We start from the raw sequence: 22,444 nt of genomic DNA on the forward strand, positions 1-22,444 counted from the left end.
CCAACAATTATATCTTTCCATTAAAATATCAAATGCAGAAGGAATTATATTCTGTCAAAATTATAAATAGTATGAGGATGACTCATTCCAAATTGGGAAAATAAAATAAAACTCCCTTGAATCTCAAATTATATAAATGACAGTATGATCTCTTAAAATATTATAATTCTACTGAAGTCCCAAAAAACTTCTATATTAATAAATTTTAAATTAAAAAAATTATTTTACTTTTATTGATGAGTTGTGATTAGGGTTTGTTATTTTGAAAACTTATTTTTCAATAACAAAAATTACAGTTGATAAGTTATGATTTTTTATTCAACTATTGCTACTCACAAAGCAAACATTATTATTCCTTAAACAAAAGTTATGATCAGGACTTGTTCTTCAATAATAAAAATTACAATTGAAAAGTTGTGATTTCTTCTTTAACTCTTACGATTCACAGAATAAAAGTTGTTATTCTTGAAGCAAAATTTATAATTGGTGCTTGTTATTTTCATTAAGGGTAAAAATATTATTTTCACTTTAAAATTTATTGACATAAAAGTTTATAGGAATTTGAGTGAAATTATTATATTTTAAGAAATTAAATTATTATTTATATAATTCGGAAGATTTTATTGTCATTTTCCCTTCTAAATTTGTAATAATAGCAATATATAGAAAGATGAGGAGGTTGATGTGCCAAAAGCCCAAAAGTCATTCTTATTACTACACCAACCATGGCGATGAACACGGTTTAACAATCACTGAAGAGAGAAGTAATTCAATGCTTGACTTCAAAGTTGTACTCAAACATTACTTAAAATAGAAATCAAATAAAAAGCATTACTTTGTATACCAATGTGAACTTAATTATTCAAACTCTCACGTAATACGAGAACATAAAAAATGTGTCCAAATATATCTTTTTTTATTATTTAAATATTGACCAGTTTCAGGAAGCTACATTGAGATTCTCACTAATTTAATTGAGCTTATTCGAATCACATGGGTGCAAAGCATAGTATTTGTTGCACATCTATTATACTTATTTATTTATTTAAATTTTAGTTAGATATTATAATATTTAAGATATCTTTTTGAATAATAAAATATAGTAATAAAATATTCTAAATGCATATGACTTGGAAATCAGATGGCTGAAATCTAAGTTTAGGGATTTATTCAATTTAAATTTAATTAATTACCTTGATGATGTGTTATAAAGAGGGATTTATTCAATTTAAATGTCTAAATCACTATAGTCATTTACTGAACTAAAATTATGAATTACAGAACCAAAGTTGTAAATGTAAAAAAATTTATTATACTTTTCTTATTAAAAAAATGATGAAAGTTATTAATGTTTAAACCAATATATATAGTCATTAGTTCAACTAGAGTTGTGGATGTCAAAACTCCAGTTTTGAACAAAAAATCTTTGTTGCAATTTTTTAAATTAAAGAATATTTTTGTTGTTTTATCAAAAACTTTGATGACAATTAGGTCTCTTAAAATTTAAAATATATTATCATATTTTATGAGATCAAATTATCGTTTCCTTATTTTGATGGGATTTATTTGCATTTTCTCAAAGAATAATATGCTTCACCCGAAAAAAAAATAATAATATGCTCTTATTGGAAAATCGAGTCAGCGTCATGTGTAGCCATAATAAGTGTTCCAAAACATTATTTTTTGTCCCAGTTACATCGCATGCATGTAAATTGTGCTTGTTTTATTTTTATTGTTGTTGTTGTTGTTATTTTATTGAAGATTTATAGTAAAGTCTCTGGATGTATAATTAATTTATTTACCTCACCAAAACAATTAATTAATTTATTCCCAATCATGTGCTCGTATCAATGTTCTATCAACCAAACGTGTTTAGCCGGAAAAAAAAAACGAAAAACTAAATGTGTTTTCCTCCACATTATTTAACCTATTATAACATGTTATTCATCAATACAGTAAAGCATAATGATATGAATAATACTGTAGATAAATAGTTGTTTAAGACTTTAAGTATCATTGGTAGGTCCTGGGTTCTTACTTTCTTTTCGCGTGTTTAGCTTTTCCGAGGAATTATTAAGAACACATATAAGATAAAAAAATTTATAAAAAAGAATTAAGGTATTTCAAATAAATTAAGATTAAGTGAATTAAGGTAATATTCTTAATTCAATTGAAAGATCTTAGTTCTTTTTTTCTGAATAACCTTACGTGATGATCCTTCTTGCCTAGTTTCCCTTTTTTAACAAAAAAAAATTTAAATCTATATTTTTAAAATTTAGTTTTTTAGATTGATATTTTTTTATTGCACGCATGAATCATCTCAATCAAAAGTAATTATGTTTAAGACACTGTCTAACACTAAACGTAAGCAACTTTTGTTGTAGGAATTTGTTTTATATTGTTATTTTATAAAATGATATCAACATTTTTTTTATTTATGTAGTTTTTATGAAGGAAAAAAAATATTTCTCCTAACTTAAGCCCCCTACTATTTATTAGAATATTGTAGATTATAGAAATATTCATCTTCTTTTACACTTCCTTCAAAACTAGCACATGACAATGAACAAGCATGAAACTGGATAATAGTATTTTAGATGAATGATAGAGTTTGTAATTTTAGTGTCAACAGAATCTGATATGGCTTCTATTTGTTGCTAACTTGTTCAATAGGCCAGCAAGGCTCTTCTTACTTGACCCTTGAGATGACGGCGACGAAGGTTCCGGCGAGCTGCCCCGCTTCTCTCCAATGACTACTCTTGCCGGCTCCGGCGGCGGCTCTGATCCAATAAGGTTTGGGAAATTGAGCTTGGCTTTTCTGCCATGCATCTTGAAAGCAGCTCTATCATAAGCCAAAGCTGCGTCCTCCTCGCTCTCATAGGTTCCGAGCCATGTCCTTGCTTTCCTCTTCGGGTCCCGGATCTCCGCTGCGAACTTCCCCCATGGCCGCCGCCTCACTCCTCGGTAATTGCTCCATCGAGATGGCGCGTTCTTTTGACACGCCACAGATCCTGTGTTATTACCAGTAACGTTATCATGGTCATAGCCACCTGAATTCAAGCCGTCGTCATTATTCCCGCCCGAAAATGACATACCACCGGAGTCACTAATACATACACACTAGGGTCTCTCTTTTCTTGCTCTATAACTCCATTTTTTTCTTCGTTAATTCTCTCTGCTGCACACAGTAGCTGATGCACATGCATATTTATAATTGAGATATGTCGGTTAAAGTATTTACCAAACGGTATCTAGAAATTTCACTGCTCCACCACCATTGACTTGCTTCGGGAGAGATGAGAGAAGTGTCCAGATTTTTCTTTAACAAATATCCTATCCTTATACAGTCTAGAATGAGATATTATCACCAAAAATTCTAGAGAGAGAGAGAAGTCGGTGATTCTCAACGCCAGTTACATCACATGCATGTAAATTGTTCTTGTTTTATTTTTATTATTGTTGCTGCTTTTTTGTTGATGAATTATAATAAAGTCATTGGATGTATGATCATCTCTGTTTTCTGAAGCTAGCTTCTGAAAGAGTTGTTCGCTAATTTAATTAAATATATTATAGTAATAATTAATTAATTTATTTCACCAAAAAAATTAATTCATTTATTCCCAATCATGTGCTCGTAGAACTTGCAAATCAATGTTCTATTCTATCAATCATATGTATTTGGCCAAAAAAAAAACTAAATGTGTGTTCCTAAACATTATTTAATCTATTATAACATGTTTCTTATTCATCAATACAGAAAAGCATAATGATTACATAATAATGTAGATAAATAGTTGTTCAAATAGTAGAAGAAATTATACCTTGGTCTCACATGAAGAAATTTATCATTAAGAGATCTATAAAATTTATAAAATGCTTTCAAATTTTAAATCCTGTATATTTACAACCTAATCATGGGCATTGATAATTGGATAACACTTATTTATAAGTTGTCAATATTTTGAATCTTGAGAATATTTTGTAAATTTTATGAAATTTTTTGATAATAAATTTTCTTATTGTGACCCAAATATAAGTTTTGCTAAATAGTATTAGTGGGTACCAGCCTCCTAGGTTCTCACTTTTCGCGCCGTGTCTAGCTTTTTCTGCAAAATTATTACAATCACATATAAGATAAAATTTTTTATAAAAACGAATTAAAATATTTCAAATAAATTAAGATTAAGTGACTTAAGGTTACATTCTTAATTCACTTGAAAGATCTTAGTTCTTTTTTCCTAAATAACCTTATCTTATGATCCTTCTTACCAATTTTTCCTTTTTTACCAAAAAAAAAATGTTTTTTTAAATGTGTATCTTTAAAATTTTGTTTTTTATATTGTTAGTTTTTTATTGCACACATGAATCCTCCAAATTAGAAGTAGTTATGTTCAATACACTATGGGACATTAAATATGAGCATTTTTTTAGTGAGAATTTTTTTTATATTTTTATTTTATAAAATGGTATTAACATATTTTTTTTATTTATGTAGTCTTTATCAAGTAAAAAAATATTTCTCCAAACTTAATCCCCTACTATTTATTAGAATATTATAGATTATATAAATATTCATTTTTTTTTTCATTTCCTTCAAAACTAGTACATGAATGTGAACAAGCTAAGCACGAAACTGGATAATTTTGTCAACTTTAGTATCAACGGAATCCGACGTGGCTTCCATTTGTTGCTAACTTGTTCAATAGACCGGCCAGGCTTATCTTCTTACTTGACCCTTGAGATCCATCATCCTCGGATGTACAGTTAGACGGCGACGAAAGTTCCAGCGAGCTGCACCGCTTCTCTCTAATGACCACTCTTGCCGGCTCCGGCGGTGGCTCCGATCCAATAAGGTGTGGGAAATTGAGCTTGGCTTTTCCACCACGCATCTTGAAAGCAGCTCTATCATAAGCCAAAGCTGCGTCCTCCTCGCTCTCATAGGTTCCAAGCCATGTCCTTGCCCCGTTCCTCTGCGGTTCCCGGATCTCCGCAGAGAACTTTCCCCACGGCCGACGCCTCACGCCTCGGTAATTCCTACATCTAGGTGGCGCGTTCTCCTCACGCGCCACAGATCCTGCATCATTTCCCTTTAACCCAATTATCACCACCTGGTTCCACAGTGTGGTCGTTCTCGCCGGGAAACACCGTACCACTGGAGCTAGCAGCTCCCTGATCCACCGAAGCCGTGTCGCAGTTCAAGTTGGAAGTAGGGTTGCCGGTCGTCGTGAAGTAGCCATTCATGAGAGTCATGAACGAATAAGGATCATCTTCAATCAGGTAATGTTGAACTGATTCAAAAGGAGAACAATTAGGGTTCATTTTGAGAAGTTAATAAGTTTGATGAGAGCACAGAAGCGATGGATTATGGATCTGTGAAGCATGGGTTTTTATGTATATATGTGTATGTATGTATGTTTGCATAGTGACTACCTAAGAAGCACCGATACGGGTACAAGTGTCGGGTACGATATGATACGATACGCGGACACGGCTATTTTTCAAAATTTTAGGATACAGGTACGACTATATAAATAATTAAATATTAAATATTTGGATGTTCAAAAACATAATTTCAAGATGTCTAATGCCATCACAAAATATAATATAATAAATAGTCAAGCACTTAAAGTCTTAAACACTATCAAGTGACAAAAAATAATTATCAACTTAAAGTAATTCTAAACTTCCTCATCTTCATTGACACCATCACTTTCTTCTATAAGTTTTCTCTCCAAGATTTTCTTCTATAAATTCACACTTCCTGAACTACTATCGAGTTTAGAATTAGAAGTCATTGCAGGTTTAATTTTAAATAATATCCTGCAATTTTAACAAGAAGAGAGCTAATAAAAATTTAAAATAAATCAATATTTAACTCAATAAAATAATCCATCTAAATAAAAAAAATTTAAATCAGTAATTCAATTGCTCTAGACAACTCTCTCGGTTCAGCAGTGAGCAAATTATCCAATAATGTAATAATAATAATAATAAAATATCCATCAGCAGCACACAAATTATCCAATAATGCAATAATAATAATAATAAAATCTCCATCAGCAGCATAACAAGAGGAACTGAAAATGAAGCTGAAAAACGACCGACCATACAGAATAAATTACCAATGAAGCTGAAGAACGACGGTGAGGTAGAGGCAGAGCAGATGGTCGAGAATCAACGTGAATTGTGAATAGGTAGAGGCAGAGCAGAGCGGGTGAGGCAGCGACGCAGCGTGAACCATGAATAAACGTGAGAGATGAAGAACGAGAATTAGAAGCACAGGCGGTGAAGCTACAGCAGAAAACATGAGAAGGGGGGTCGATTGGAGCTGAAAATGTTAGGGCATCGGATTTTTGGAGTTGGGACTGAGTAAAAGGAACTGAAAAACGCAAAAAAATGTCCGACCCGCTTCTGCCCGTCTCGACCCGCATCCGCCCTCGTCAGCCGGAAACTGGGAAAAGGGACACGCCGTTCCCCCGTCCTGAATGCGTGTCCGTGTCGGATACGTATCCGACACGGACACGCCGGCCATTTTGCCGTGTCCGTGCTTCTGAGGTGACTACTGACTTGTGTCCTTAGTAATGATGATGTTGTGTAATTATTGTTTCCTGGAAATTTCAACTGTGTCAATTTGGAGTAGCTGTGATCGCGCATGTGGTTGGTTCATTGCTTTAATTTGTCGTGTAACAAGCAGCATGACAGAAGCAATATTAATCAAATTATACATATTAATAAAGCTTATGAGATATATTTTATAAATATATTTTTTAAAATAAAAATATAAAATTTAAAAAGTGTATATTCCATTTATCAAAGAATATCAAAGAGAGATAATATAATAGGAAAAGTAATATTAAAAAAAATCTTATTTTTGTCAAAACATCTTATATTTTGGAGCAACTAATTTTTACCAAAAATATCTCATAATTTGGGATGAAATGACTACTATTCATAATAAAAACAAATAGTCTTTTATATTATAGATTTATGGTCAACCACAAACTACTCCAATAGCAATGCCGCCTCTTTTTTTCTCAGAAGTGGTCTCAAACTTTATCTCATTATTGACATGTTTGTATGTATATGTACTTAATTTGATTGTATATGACAAAAAAGATATGACTTCTTGGAGAACTCTAGAATGCTTAAGCGATTTTTTATTTTCGGTAGAGATTAGAAATAAATATTTTTATTGACTGTCTCTAAAGTTATCATTTAATAATTAATATTCTTATTATGTTTTGTTAAAAGTATGAATATTATTTTTTTAAATTATTTTTATTTTACTTTGAAATGTTGAAGTATTAAATGAATCCCATTTTTTGTGTCGGTTTAATACTTTAGAATAAAGTCACGCGTTAATGGACAAACACGAGAATATTTAGCTTCCCAATACCCCGTCAGGGTGTGTTTCAATGCTCATAAAATTTCAAATATCCAAATTTAAATTTTTTTTATTTCTATTAAAATTAAAATTATAAAATGATAATAAATTTGTTTTATTTTCAATATAAATAATAAAAATTTAATTTAAATGATTTAATTTAATATTATATATATCAAAATAAAAATTTATAAATTTTTTTAAAAAATACTATTAAATTTAGATTGTTTAGAGTGCATTTAGATAATTAATTTAAAAAATTTTAAAATTTTTAATATTTAATTAAACCATTTAAATTAATTTGGTGATAAAATAAATTTATTAAAAAATTTTAAATTTTATTTTAATAAATATAAATAAAAAAACGTTTAAATCAAAATTGTTCAGATCTCATTAGTCAAGTGAGCAGCACACGATGCCCAGCACCCCCAACCAAGTGGGACAACATCAACAACATTATTTTCGGAACCTACGTGTCAGCAAACAGTGTTTTATGTTTTATTATGATATTATTTTTCTTCTTTTTTAAAGCAGCTTTTGTTACTAAAATAAAAAAATGAAATTTATTGCAAAAATTTACGCTATTAATAAGTCATGAGTAATATGATGAATGATTAATATAATATTCATGTATTTTTCAACACAAGAAGCCCATATATAATCAAACTAAATTTTATTGGCATTTTAAGATTTACTAGATTAAATTAGAACTTAATAATATTGGATGTTTTAATATTTGAATTTTTAAATTTCACTGATTTTTAATTTGGAAAAAAATTGAACAGTATTGTACAGAATAAATATACACTCTTAATTCATTCCTAAAATGTTCGACTTGCTATCACAATCAAACCAAACACATTGTATTTAATTAGGTTCAGATTTGAAATTGAAAAATGCCGCGTTGAATATAAATATAGAGACACTATTTATATGAATATAAATGTCACATTTTCCCGTCTATGTTGTTCAGGAGAATAAACTTTCGGTGGTTAGAGAAAAAGCCATATAAAATGTGGCGTCACGTGGCCTCCACTTCATATGTCCTTCTCTTGTCCATATTTTTCTTCGAAGATAGGAGAAATATGGAGGGCGCTGGTTGACAAAGTTAAATTAATTTATCTTAGGATTTTAAGTTTGAATTTTAAGATATATGATCACGAAAATAAATATACCAAATGCATTTTTAAAATATTCATGAGGCTGCAGTGGATAATAATAATCCTATATAGTGGAGTTTTGGATTAGATTGGGGCAAGAGTAATAATACTTCTAAGTTTTCCAAAACACGGAAGAAAAGATGGGATAAAACATCATGCTCACAGTTAAATGACAAAAAGATGCTCTTGATGTTGGATTGTTGGATATGTAATCTCACAACTTAGTTTTCAAAAAATCAATTTAATAATAGTTAGATCTTAATATTTTTTTAGGGTGAATTGCTTAAAAAAAAAAAAAGAACTCCTCGAGAGAAAACTTGTTGTCAGAGATCAAATCAATTTTAAGGACTAAATTGATTTTGATATTTACAAAACATCATAATGAAATGACTGAATTGTGCCTCTATGTTAAACTAACATAGTTTTTTTTTAAAAAAAAAACACTGATTCTTCTCACACATTCCCTAATAAGAGAACCACCAGAGAGACAAAGGAATGATCGACTGTGACAAACTGTGTCAATGAAGAAGCAACCAATGGTGTGAGCGAGGACATGATCGGACGAGGCATTGCTTTGTTCTTTTAACACAAAGGCACAATTCGGTCACTTGGTTAGAGTGCTCTCTGAATATTAAAGTTAGTTCGGTTCTTAAAATTGATTTGGTCCCTGACAACAATTTTCTCTTTGAGGAGGTTTTTTTTTAAGCAATTCACCCTAAAAAATATTATCATCCAACTATTATTAAATTGATTTTTCGAGGATCAAGTTGTGAGATTGCATGCCCAACATCAAGAGCATCTTTTTATCGTTTTAATCAGCACGTTTGCTACTCTATGTGAGCATGACGTTTTCTCCCATCTTTTCTTGATTCAATCACCTCGTGTTTTGGAAACTTGAGAATATTACTATTCCTGTCCAAATTGAACGGAAACTCCACTATGTGGGACTATTATTATTAATAGTGATTTCACAAATACTTTGACAATGCATTTGGCATATTTATTTTTCATGACCATATATCTTAAAATTTAAATTTGAGATCCTAAGATAAACTAATTTAATTTCGTCCACCAGGGTGCTCCATATTTCTCCTATCATCCTGCACATATATGAATTGGAGGCCACGTGAGTTCACATTTTATTTGTCTTTTTCTCTCACAAACAACAGTTTATTCTCCTGAACAACATAGACCGGACAATGTGACATTTATATTTTATATTGATATAAATAGTGTGTTTATGTTTATTGCCAATGCGACATTTTTCAATTTTAAATCTGAACCTAATTAAATACAATGTTCTTGGTTTGATTGTGATAGCAAAGTCGGATAATTCATCTTGAAGGGCCTACACATTTTTTTTTCCAAATAAAAAATTAGTGAAATTTAAAAATTCAAATATTAAAATATCCAATATTATTAAGTTCTAATTTAATCTAGTAAATTTTAAAATACCAATAAAATTTAATTTGATTACATATGGGCTTCTTGTGTTGAACAAGACATGAATATTATATTAATCATTCATAATATTGTTCATGACGCATTAATAGCGTAAACTTTTGTACTCCTTTTATCACAAATTATAAAATACTTTTAGATAAAGTCTCACATATCAATAAATTTTATTAAATGTACTTAACAATCTTATCTTTTTAAAATAAAAATATAAACTTTTCAAAATACCCATCATTTAATATATTGAAAAGAGAAATGATAGAAATTAATTATAGAAAGAGAGGGTAATATTGAAATTGATATATTTAATAAAACTTTAACCTACTTAGAGTGTCTTATATTTTAACACGAAGAAACTCCTTCAAAAGTGCCTATAATTTGGGACATAGGGGGTAATAAATTTCATTTTTTATTTTATTCTAGTAATAAAAGCTGCCTTAAAAAAGAAGAAGAAAAAATTAATCTTTTAGTCCTCTAACTTTTAATTCACTTATAACTTAATCCTTTAGCCATAACTCGTTGCGACTCAATTCCTCAACCATGACTCACCTATAACTCAGTTTCTCAACTTTTTGCTTATTTATAATTCAGTCCCTCAATTTTTATTAATTTTCTTTTTTCATATTAGCTTAAATCTTGTATCAAAGAACAAGATGAGGGTATTTTAGAATAATATATGAGCATCTCTTTTATCCCTCTTATTTGATAAGGAAATTTGAACAAAAAATAAAAAAATAAAGATTGAATTATAAGTGAATAAAAAATTGAGGGATTAAGTCACAGTGAATTATAGTTGAAAAACTAAGTTATAAGTAGTTAAAAGTTAAATGAGTGAAAGATTAATTTTTTCAAAGAAGAAATATAAAATCACAATAAAACTTAAAATACTATTTGCTGACACGAGGGTTCCAGGAAGCTACAGTGAAGATTTCGACCACGTGCTGAAATTCCTTGAAATTAGAAAATATGTTGTTGATGCTCGTGCTCACTGCTAGACTAAGAAGATATAGGAAAAATGACAATTAAGGACCTCTAAGCATATTAATTTTAAATAAGAATCATAATATTTTGAAATTCTAGTTAAGGATTATGGTCCTTAATTGAAATAAAAAAATATAGTTTGTGAGGTGGGATTCACTAACGTCACTTAAAAATTCATTAACCCAACTTGAAAAAATTCCTAACATATATGATGAAAGGATAAAATTTTATTTAAAAGTTGATTGTTTAACAAAAAGCGTCACTTAAAAATTAATTAACCCGACTTGAAAATATTTCTAACGTATATTGTGAAAATATGAAACCTCCACTTGAGAATCAATTATTTAGCAAAAAACTCCAATTTGGATAAGTTATTTTTTTATTAAACAATCGATTGTGAAGTGTAATTTTATCTTTTCACAATATATGTTAAAATTTTTTTTAAATTTAGTTAGTAAATTTTTAAGTAGTACTTTTTGTTAAACAATCAATTCTCAATTAGAGTTTCATATTTTCACAATTTACGTTAAAATTTTTTTTAAATCGGGTTAGTGAATTTCTAAATGATATTTTTTGTTAAACAATCTATTCCTTAATAGGGTTTCATATTTTTACAATATACATTAAAAATTTTCACAAGTTGGATTAGTGAATCTCTAAGTGGTATTAGTGAGTCTCACCTTACAAACTACATTTGTTTATCCCAATTAAAAATTATGGTCCTTAATTGAGATTTTAAAATATTATAGTCTTTAATTAAAATTAATATTCTTAAAAGGTCTTTAATTGTCATTTTCCCTAAGGTCTAAACAATTTTGATTTAAACTTTTATATTTATATTTATTAAAAAATATTTTTAATAAATTTATTTTATCATCAATCTAAATGATATAAATTTAATTTAAACAATTTAATAAAATATTAAAAAATTTAAAAAATTTAAATTTATTACCTAATTAAATTCTTTAAAATTTAAATATAATATTAATTTTTTAAAAATTTTTATGAATTTTTATTTTGATCAATATAATATTAATTAAATTATTTAAATTAAATTTGTATTATTCATATTAATAATAGAATAAATTTATTAACATTTTATAATTTTAATTTTAATAAAAATAAATTAAAATTTTAAATTTAAATAGTTCAAATTCAAATTTTATGAGCATTGAAACACATCCGGACGGGTATTCGGAAGCTAAATATTCTCGTGTTTGTCCATTAACACGTGACTTTATTCGAAACTATTAAACCGGCACAAAAAATGGGATTCATTTAATACTTCAAACTAAAATAAAAATAATTTAAAAATAAAAATAATGTTCATACTTTTAACAAAACATAATAAGAATATTAATTATTAAATGATAACTTCAGAGAAAGTCGACAAAAAGATTTCTTTCTAATCTCTAGCAAAAATAAACAGTTGAGATTAATCGCTTAAGCATTCTAGAGTTCTCCAAGAAATAATCTTTTTTTTTTTTGCATATACAATCAAAATTAAATATATATGCATACAAACATGTCAATAAATAGAGTTTGAGATCTCTTCCAAGAAGAAAAGTGTTGGCATTGTTATTGGAATAGTTTGTGGTTGACTATAATATAAAGAGAAAATGATAATAAAATTCCTTTAATATATATAAATGATAATTTAATTCCTCAAAATGTTATGATTTCATTGAAGTCTTTAAAAATTTTTCTGTTATTAATAAATTTATATAAATGATCAAATTACACTTGTTAAAAAGTAAAATAATTCACAAGTTTTGTTTAAAAAATTATAATTTTTTTTATATTCGCAACAATGCAACAAAAAATCAAAAATTAAACATTTGAAATTGTAATTTATTGTTACATTGTTATGAATATAAAAAAAAGTTGTGATTATTTAAATAAAACTTGTGAATCATTTTATTTTTAATAAAGGTAATTTAATTATTTATATAAATTCATTAATGACAGAAAAGTTTCTAAAAATTTTAATAAAATTATAACATTTCAAGGGACCAAATTGTTATTTATATAATTCAAAAGGATTTTATTATCATTTTTTTAATATAAAAGTCTATTTGTTTTTATTATAAGATATTCTTGGTGGAGATTGGACGCTCTAAAATATAAGATATTTTGATAAAAATAAATTTTTTCAATGATATTTTTTAATATTACCATTCCATTATATTATTTTTTAATATTCTTTCATAAATAGAGTATTAAATAAAAAATATTTTTTAAAGTTTATATTTTTTTTTAAAAAAATAAATTTATGTAATATATTTAATGAGCTTTATTAATATGTATATTTTTATTTGAAAGTTTTTTTATAATTTGGCGCAGAGGATAGGTAATACCTATTGAGAGCTTTGAGGTTTTGTCTAATCTTTGAATAATTATGCTTTTAATCTTTGACTAGTGTTGCTTCTGTCGTGCTGCTTTTTTCCCCCCTCATTGCTTTAATTCAAATAATTCAAATCATTTGAAAAACTATAAATATAAACCATTCAGATTAGATCTAAATGGTTTCGAGGTGATAAGCTTTTAGTGCTCATCTGTAAAATAATGGATGATGTAGCATATAATATTTTGAGAAAACCTTGTCTCTTATACTCTAAGGATTCCTAATTAATAACAGCTATTTTTCAATTGTTATAAGAATTCTATATTGTTTTATTAATATAAAATTTTTCTTGCACTCTTTTAGCAATATTTTTTATGCAAAAAACCCAAACCCAAACTCCAAACTCTCAACAATATTTACTTTTAAAACCAATGCACAAAATAACATATAGTAAAATGTTATTTATTCTATGAATTAAATAATGACCACTTAATCAACATTGTTTGGAAACACAATAGTAGGTCATCATGCTTTAATTGTATTTTATTTTTAGTTCTTATAATTGTATTTCATTGTTCCTAGTTTTTTAGCTTGATTAGTCTATAATAATGTTAATCTGTATATACAGTTTAAGAAGTACACAAAGACCATTGGATGGTACTAACGTAAGTAATTTTATTGTAACTCTCTAACCATATTACGTTGACATGATAAAAATATGTTGATGACATTAAAATAAATTGATCATGTATGATTAAAAATAAAAGGTAAATGGAAAAAAAAACTTTCTTTGATATTTGACTTTAACAGAATGTGAAAGATGAATGTGAGTAGATTAAGTTCATGTCAACAAAGGGTTAACACAAAGTTAAGTATATGTTAACAAAATTAACTTTGTCAATGTTAGTTCATGGTCCTTATGTTAATTTTTAAAATTGTAATGACTAACATTGTAGACAAATAAAACTAAAGAGACTAGGAATAATGAAATAAAACTATAAGGACTAAAAACAAAATGCAATTAAAGTATAGAATCCTATTATTATATTTTCCATATATATATATATATATATTTATTCTCTCATAATCTTATTTCGTGATCAAAAAAATAAATAAGCATAATGGACATCCATTAAGAGATTTATTAGTAATCCTTCAATGAGATTTTGAATTTAACTTTTTTAATAAAACTATATTAGTCAAGCAGATTTTTTTATTTGAAACCTAATTCACTTTAAATTTGGATTAGTGGATAATATAATATACCACCATAAGAGCCAACAAAAATATAATATAAGTAAAGAAGCATGGAGGCATATAAAATATAATTGAATCCAATTTCTCCTGTCATTAACAGTCACCATAAGAAAAGAAGGGTTAAAGTACAAAAATGCCCTCAATATTTTCCTCAAGGTGCACCTCATATGCTAAACTTTTTTTTGGCATAATTTCATCCCCAACATATTTTTTTTGGTACAATGTTGGCCTCTCGTTAAGTGTTGATTGCTTTGACCGTTTTCCTTCAGATTTTGACCACGTTCTTCCATTTGTGTTGCAAGGTCATTGTCCACATAAGGCATTCAATTCTTTATTTAGCCACCTAAGGTTTAGAACATTAAATTGTTTAACCTAAAATGTTAAAGAATGAGACCAAGATGCACGACACATCGATGCTAGTGATGAGAGGAAGATGTTGATCGATGATAATGGACGGAGTAATTGTACAAGGAGAATGATGAGTCATCAATGGTGCCAACAACGGGCTTTAGAAGGAGAGCTTTGGTATTAAGGTAAGGTCAAGAAATGCAATATGAAGCTCTAACAAGGTACTATCATTATCACTTACTTGCTCCTTAATGGATTTCATAGAGCCAGAACAACCTAAGGTGTCCGAATTATGACCAGGTTGGTAGAGATTCGACTATTCTTCTTCTTTTCTTTTATGAGTCTCATTGTTTCTGAGCTTTTTCGTGTTCCAAGTAGGGTATGGGTACTTCACCTGGCATGATAATGAAATTGACAGAGGTCAAAGGATGTCATAAATGAGTTGATTGAACATATTGTGGCTTTAAGAAGATGAGTAGAGGGGGGCAAGGCTTTTTGGGAGAGATTGACTTGATGTTAGAGGAAGGACAGAAGTTGCAGACATCCAAGCTAAAGCTGCACATGCAAAGAAGAAGATGATGTTTAAAGTAGCTTTGATTATGTCTAGGTTGTTATTTTTTGTTATTTTTTCCTAATTTTGTGAAGAACATGGCTCGTTGAGGACAATTCTAATTGTCATTAAGATGTTATTATGTTGAGGAAGCTTAGGATGATGGCAATGTCACAATCATTCTTGTTGATGGGGGCTTATGTAATGAATTGTGATGATTTAATAGCAATACATAATATAGTTATTGAACCCCAATTTTGTTGATTGCATAATATTTATGTAACATCCTTAAGTTTTAAACCTGATTAAGTAAGCCTGATCAGCTTAATTTAGTGTGTTAGTAAGGTGTGTGGTCAAAGGGCCCTAACAGGTGTGTTTGGTTTCAATTGCAATCCTAAACATGGGTTCGAAGGAGAATTGTGTCTCCCGGGAATGAAAGAGGAAGAAATTTTGAAGAGGGAGACTCTGTGCTAGGCAATGCAACTTGTGGAGGAGCCGTCGTGGTGCATGTGTGGCAACATGCCTAGGAGAGGCTCTCTGTGCTATGCGCCGCAGCGCATTATAAGTTCATCGTGGCATATGATCATTTTTTACTGTAACAAGTCACGGAGCTGAAGTGACAAAGAATAGAAAACAAAGGAAAATGAGAGAGAAGCGAAAAAGCAGTACTAGGGTTTGAAGAAACTGAGTACTGAGACTATTTCAGAGTGCTCCTAAACATTAAAGGTAAGTTTATTGCATTTAAATCTTTCTTTCTTCTTCCATTTTTTTGATGATAGAAGTTAAAGTTTGATTGATAATGGTATTTTTTGGTCCATAGAGGCTATGGGTCTGAATCCATTGGCTTAAATAAAGGCAATGATTTATGTAATTGGGTGTTCAACTATTTGAGTTGCTAAGAGTTCAATGATTGTGATTATGTGAGGTATAATGATTTTGAAATTTGAAGTTCAATGACTAGTTTGATTTGAAGTCTAATAAAACATGAAGTGGAGGAGTTCAATAAGATTATGATGAGAAGTTTAATAAAATAGTTAAATGGAGTTCAATGAATTGATTTAGTATGTATTATTTGCTCTAATTGTGATTGAGTACAATGATGAGTACAATCTTGCTCGTAATAGTGCATATCTATGCATTGCATGATTTTGAGAAGTAGGAGTTCTCTTAGGAAGAAAAGTAGATAATAAAATCTATGTGGTAGGGCTCCCATTCGAGTGATGGCTTGCCTAGACTGATTATATTCGTATTATCCCACTTGTTCAATGAAGGACTATCCTACTAGTTCAACGAGGGATTCGAATCTAATTAGCTATCCATTGGTTCATTGAAGAAGCTAGTTTAGGAGGTATGAAACCCCATAGTGTGAGAAATTAGGAAAACCATGTTCCATAAATAAGTTGGGTACACCTTGGCTGGGTAATTCCCTCACAAGTGTTTAGGCTAGAAAAGTCATGGATTATAGATTATCCCATTATGTTATAGCCCACGGTTTCATGTCAGAGGAATAAAGAGGATCTAAGAGAGGTGTGATCATCCATATAGTGAGTAAGGGCATATGGTTGTCTGTATTGTAACCCTGCTGATAACAATCATAAGTTGAGTCTTAATCATATGTTATTGAATTGTGTGATAAACTTCCTTTGATATGAAAATTGCTAAAATGCTTTGTTTATCAAGTATGTGCTATTATGCTTAGAAGTATGAATATATGTTCTCAAATGTTTTACATGATTTGAAGAATTGTTTATATACGCCACTTGCATTTAAACTAATTGACATGCACTATTAGTATAAGTTAGTTAGACCTTGTTTACTAAGTGATATGTAGTACTCACCCCACTATCTTCAATATTACAGGAAATAGCTCAAGAGGATTGGAAAGATAAGAGCTCCCAGAGGCTTAGTACTGGATCTTATTTAGTATGCCTCTTTATTTTTTTGTCATTACATGTATTTAACAATTCAAATTACCAACTAGGTTTTATCCATTTTTTGGTTCTTACTTGCATCACGTGTTTGTGAAGTTGTAATAATATTTGGGGCCTTAAAGAGTGAGTTTGTGATAAGTGACATATGTGATAGGGCTAAAATACTAATGCAAGTAAGAGTAGAGCGTATTATGTGTTGATAAAGGATTATTTGATAAAAATGTGTTTAAACTTCCCCTTGTATGTTTTTGACATTAAGGGGTTGAGTAGTGAAAATTTAATCTATGAGTATTTAATGTGATAGGGTGCATTACACTAGTTAGTCTTGATAATTTATATGTGGTCAAACTGGTGTCAGTTGCTATTAGCTTTTGGTAAATGGATTGAACACTCAGTTTTGTGAAAAGCATTAAAAATTGTAAGTTTTAAAAAGAGGATCCGAATCTTGATTGAGTAATTATTTGTTTATGAAACTAATGTCAATAGTTAAAGCTTAGAACAAACTTTCCTTAGACACCTAATAAGTGTCAATCAAACATCGGGTGAAGAGTTGGGGCATGTCAGAAGTTGCCACAAAAGCTATCAAATTGATAGTAGAATTCACTGTCAAACTTTATGCACTTGTGCTGTGACATATGGTGCCATGAGTCGCGGCACATATCATAGAGGTAAACACACCGTGGCGTATGTTTGACGAGCCACGGTGCATGCCCCTAACACTTTTCAGAATTTTCTTATTTTCAAATTCTTAGGCTAATACACTCATGTTTAGAATGATCTTATGCTTCCGCATATTTGTGAACTCTGATTTGTCTAATTGTAAGACTTTGAAAATGATTTTAGTTTTGTAAAATTAGGATCCTAACTTTTCTAACCATTTGAAACTTAGTATTATGTTAACTACCATAATCCCACTTCCTTGTTGCTTGAGAATTAGATTTAATTATGGAATTAGAAGGAGAAGGATATTACAATTTAGGTATAAAGAAAAATCAAAGATTGAAAAAAAATTATTTTGATCTAAGAATGTATTAGAAGGCTTCTAGATAGATGAATATGAGAGCCGATCACTTAGATTATGAAAGAGATGAAAAATGAGTGAGCTTTGATTTGCACAGAAAAGAAATTGAAAAATAGAGCATAAATCTTCATAATTGTATCGGTATAAGCGAAACTCATATGTGAAGAAGTGCTAAGTTACTATATGGGTAAAAAGGATTTGTAAGAATTGATAAGTTTAAGCTAACCCAAAGTTGTGTTAAAAAGAATTCTAAAATATGTAAGAATGTTAACATAACACTTAGATTATGAAAACATTTAGTAACAAGAAATGATCAAAAGTTAAAAAGATGTAGAATTAAAAACACCAAAAGCTTTCAGACTAAGGATTGTTTGGCTATGAGAGTAGTTGAAATACTTCTTGGATATTAAAAATGGTCCTTGAGATATTAAGATCAAGTCAAATGCTTATCTTTAGAAAGAAACTCAATTAGATCAAAAATAGATTAAGCTTTTGAGTTTCTTGATAATTTGGAAATAAGAGATGATAGAAAAGCATTAAGAGTTCAATCCTTGCTAAAGTTGTGTTTTAAAATGATTTTAGAAAGGTTGTAAGTTTAACACAACTTATAGGGAATGAAAGAAATTGATATTGAATAACTTTCAAAGAGTACAAAATCAATCACGGAGAATAGAGCATGAAAAAACTTATGCTTATGCTGGTATAAGTGAGTTTATACTAGAATAAGTGAGCTATTTCAAAATAATAGACATAGTTTTAAAATAGAGTTTGTATCAACTTCTAAATGTTATAACTCTTTTATTTTAACTCCAAATCAGAAAAATGACCTATGGTTGGAAAGATATGGATGTCTAGTTTCCAAATAAATAAGACCCACTTGAAAATTCAAATTATATAAAGAGATATGATCAAAATGGTGAAAAAAGGTCAGTAGCGTTTTTCTAAAGAACTGGAAGCTTCAATAGCCAATTTTGAAAACTCATATATCTTTCATATAAAATCTATTTTGAACAAAATTAAGTTCTTTGGAAAGATGTGTAAGTCTATTTCAAATAAAAGAAGTTTCATATCAAGTGAATTTTTATATTAAGATTTTTATATTAAGATATATATAAAAAATATTGAATAAAGGTCAAAATCAAATATCTCCATAGCTCTTGATTCAAAATATAAACGTTGATAGCATAAATAGATTCAAGCTAAAACCTTTTCAAAACTCAAGATAGAGTCACGAAAGGATTTGAGATAAATCAAATACTTATCCCAATAAAAAATTTAAGCTTCAAGTAAGATGATAAAAAGGAATAGTGTTAGAGATTAAGCACATAAACCAGTTACCCTTATTAAGCACAATTTGACTAAAATACCATACTTGCACAATTTGTCTTATACTTGCAAAAATCCATGTTGCAATACATATTCAATCTTAAATATAGTTGTTCAAAATAACAACCAAAATTCAATCTTAAATTTGAATAATGGCCTATATATCATGATTCTAGCATCCAAGATAACTAGAATTCCTATATCCAAAAAATAGCATCCAAAATAGTACATAATGAAAGTATAACTAATCCTATATCCTAGAATTCCTTGTCCTCCTCCTCAGTTGCCCTATCCTTCTCACCCTTTCAACAACAATACTCGAGGTTATACAGGTTGGCTCCCCCATTCACATGTGTCCCCAAGGTTTGTAAGGTAATTCAAAAGGTTGCAATTATCCTAAACCAAGTTCTTCACAGAATTAGGAAAAAATAATGAAAAATAACAACCTAGACACAATCAAAGCTACTTTAAACATCATCTTCTTCTTTGCATATGCAACCTCAATTTAAATGCTCTGCAACTTCCATACTTCCCCTAACATCAAGTTAATCTCTCTCAAAAAAGCTTTACCCACTCTTTACTCATCTTCGCAAGGCCCAATTTCATCACTAAATTTATTTATATGTTCAATCAACTCATTTATAACATCCTTTAACCTTTACTCAATTTTACTATCATGTTAGATGAAGTACCCATACCCTACCTATAACACGAAGAAGCTCAAAAAACAATGACAGACTCATAGAAAAAGAGAAGAACAATAGTCAAATCTCTACCAACCTGGTTATAATTTGGACACCCAAGGTTGTTCTGGCTCTATGAAGTCTATTGTGGAGCAAGCAACAATGACAGTACCTTGTCAGAGCTTTGTATTGTGTTTCAAAGTGTTTCTCGACCTTACATTAACACTGAAGCTCTCCTTTTAAGGCCTGCCATTAACACCATTGATGATTCATCATTCCTCCTTGTATCGTCGCTCCCTCCATTGTCACCGATCGACATCTTCCTCTCATCACTGACATCAATGTGTTGTGCATCTTGGTCTCATTCTTTGACATTTTAGGTTAAACAATTTAATGTTCTAGACCTCGAGGGATAAATGAAGAATTGAATGCCTTATTGGACATGACCTGGCAACACACATGGAAGAATGCGGTCAAAAATCTAAAGGATAATGATCAAAGCAGTCAACACTTAACCGGAGGGTGACATTGTACCCAAAAAAAATACGTTGGGGTGAAATTAAGCTGAAAAAGTTAGGATATGAGGTGCATTTGAAGAAAAAACATTGAGGATATTTTCGTACCTTAACCCAAAAAAGAATAAGGAAGAATGACAAATAATCCTCCCATAATAGGGAACATGACAGTTTATTTTGTGAAATGTGATAATACCTTACAAGTCTCAAGGGATCTAATTATCATTAAAGTTTTTAATGAAATGATAAAAATACCTCTTATTTTAAAAACATAAAGAAAAAATGGTGGGAGAAAGTTATGAATTCCATACTTGTGAATTCCAAAATCAAAGTTACAAACAAAAAGAAAACTTTGTTGCGATTTACTGATTGAAAAAAATAGTGAGAGAAAATTATCAATATCTAAACCACTGTAATCATTTACTAAGCCAAAATTGTAAATTATAGAATTAAAGTTGTGAATGTAAAATACTTTATTGTATTTTGCTGATTGAAGAAAAATGATAAGAAAAAAGTTGTGAATATCTAAACTATTATAGTCATTTGTTCAATTAGAATTATGAATTTTAAATTAAGGTTATTTTTATTGTTTCATTCAAAAACTTTAATGATAATTAAATCCCTTAGGATTTCGAATGCATTATCACATTTGGTAGGACCAAATTATCATTTTTTTATTTCAAAGGAATTTATTTTTCATTTTCTCAAAGAATATATGCTTCACCAAAAAAAAAAAAGGAATAAAAATGTTTTATTTGAAAATCGAGTCAGCGTCATACGTGGCCATAATAAGTGTTCTGAAACATTATTTTTTGTCCCAGTTACATTGCATACATGTAAATTGTGCTTGTTTTATTTTTATTATTGTTGTTGTTGTTATTTTATTGAAGAATTGTAGTAAAGTCTTTGGACGTATGATCATCTCTGTTTTCTGAAGCTAGCTTCTGAAAAGAGTTGTTCGATAATTTATTTAAATATATTAAGTAAAAAACTAAACGTGTTTTCCTCAACATTATTTAATTTATTATAACATGTTTGTTGTTCATCAATACAGGCAGGGGCGGACCCACGTTGGTGTGGATGGGGCCTTGGCCCCCCCAAAAAACTTTTTTTTCTTTCCTCCAATACAATAGGACATGGGATGACAGTGAGGTAGCTGATTTTGGGCAAGCTAGGAGTGACAATAGATTCTCCTTTTTGTTCCAGGTTCGAACACTTTACCCACGATCCTTTATTTATGTCTTTTAACTTGATGAAACTCCTCCATTTAAAAATATAAAATATTTTTAATTAAATGTTACTCTTTAATAAAATAGTTATCTACTTGTTAATTAAAATGTTTTTTATATTGTCCCTATTAAATACACTACAAGAAAAATAAATTATATCAATAGGCACGTTTAAAAAAAAGGCAATAATTATACTTCGAAAGATTAAAAATATTTTATATTTTTGAATATTCCACTCTTTAAAAAATATCTTATAT

General features: G+C 29.3%; 2 protein-coding genes across 2 annotated transcripts; both read right to left on the reverse strand.

Annotated features, from left to right (window-relative positions):
- Window positions 1-2,625: 2,625 nt before the first annotated feature.
- On the reverse strand, window positions 2,626-3,093 carry LOC129297661 (ethylene-responsive transcription factor 1-like). The gene has a single exon (XM_054936007.1). It carries the CDS (start codon window positions 3,091-3,093, stop codon window positions 2,626-2,628), a length of 468 nt encoding a protein of 155 aa, XP_054791982.1.
- Window positions 3,094-4,658: 1,565 nt separating this feature from the next.
- On the reverse strand, window positions 4,659-6,532 carry LOC129297662 (uncharacterized). The gene is made up of 3 exons (XM_054936008.1): window positions 6,381-6,532; window positions 6,123-6,291; window positions 4,659-5,195 (listed from the first exon to the last, which is right to left on the reverse strand). The coding sequence occupies exons 1-3, from the start codon at window positions 6,530-6,532 to the stop codon at window positions 4,659-4,661; spliced, it is 858 nt and encodes a 285-aa protein (XP_054791983.1).
- Window positions 6,533-22,444: the final 15,912 nt, after the last annotated feature.

The sequence above is a fragment of the Prosopis cineraria genome, unplaced genomic scaffold (assembly GCF_029017545.1).
Source record: "Prosopis cineraria cultivar Desert tree isolate PC_DT_omini unplaced genomic scaffold, ASM2901754v1 PC583, whole genome shotgun sequence".
NCBI classification, from domain to species: domain Eukaryota; kingdom Viridiplantae; phylum Streptophyta; class Magnoliopsida; order Fabales; family Fabaceae; genus Prosopis; species Prosopis cineraria.

Coding starts and splice junctions, on each gene's coding strand:
- LOC129297662 (XM_054936008.1), bottom strand. CDS start 6,532: ATGGCCGGCGTGTCCGTGTCGGATACGTATCCGACACGGACACGCATT. Junction 6,292..6,380: donor ACATTTTTTTGCGTTTTTCA/GTTCCTTTTACT, acceptor TTTCTGCTGTAG/CTTCACCGCCTGTGCTTCTA. Junction 5,196..6,122: donor GTCGTTCTTCAGCTTCATTG/GTAATTTATTCT, acceptor CTTCCAACTTGA/ACTGCGACACGGCTTCGGTG.
- LOC129297661 (XM_054936007.1), bottom strand. CDS start 3,093: ATGTCATTTTCGGGCGGGAATAATGACGACGGCTTGAATTCAGGTGGC.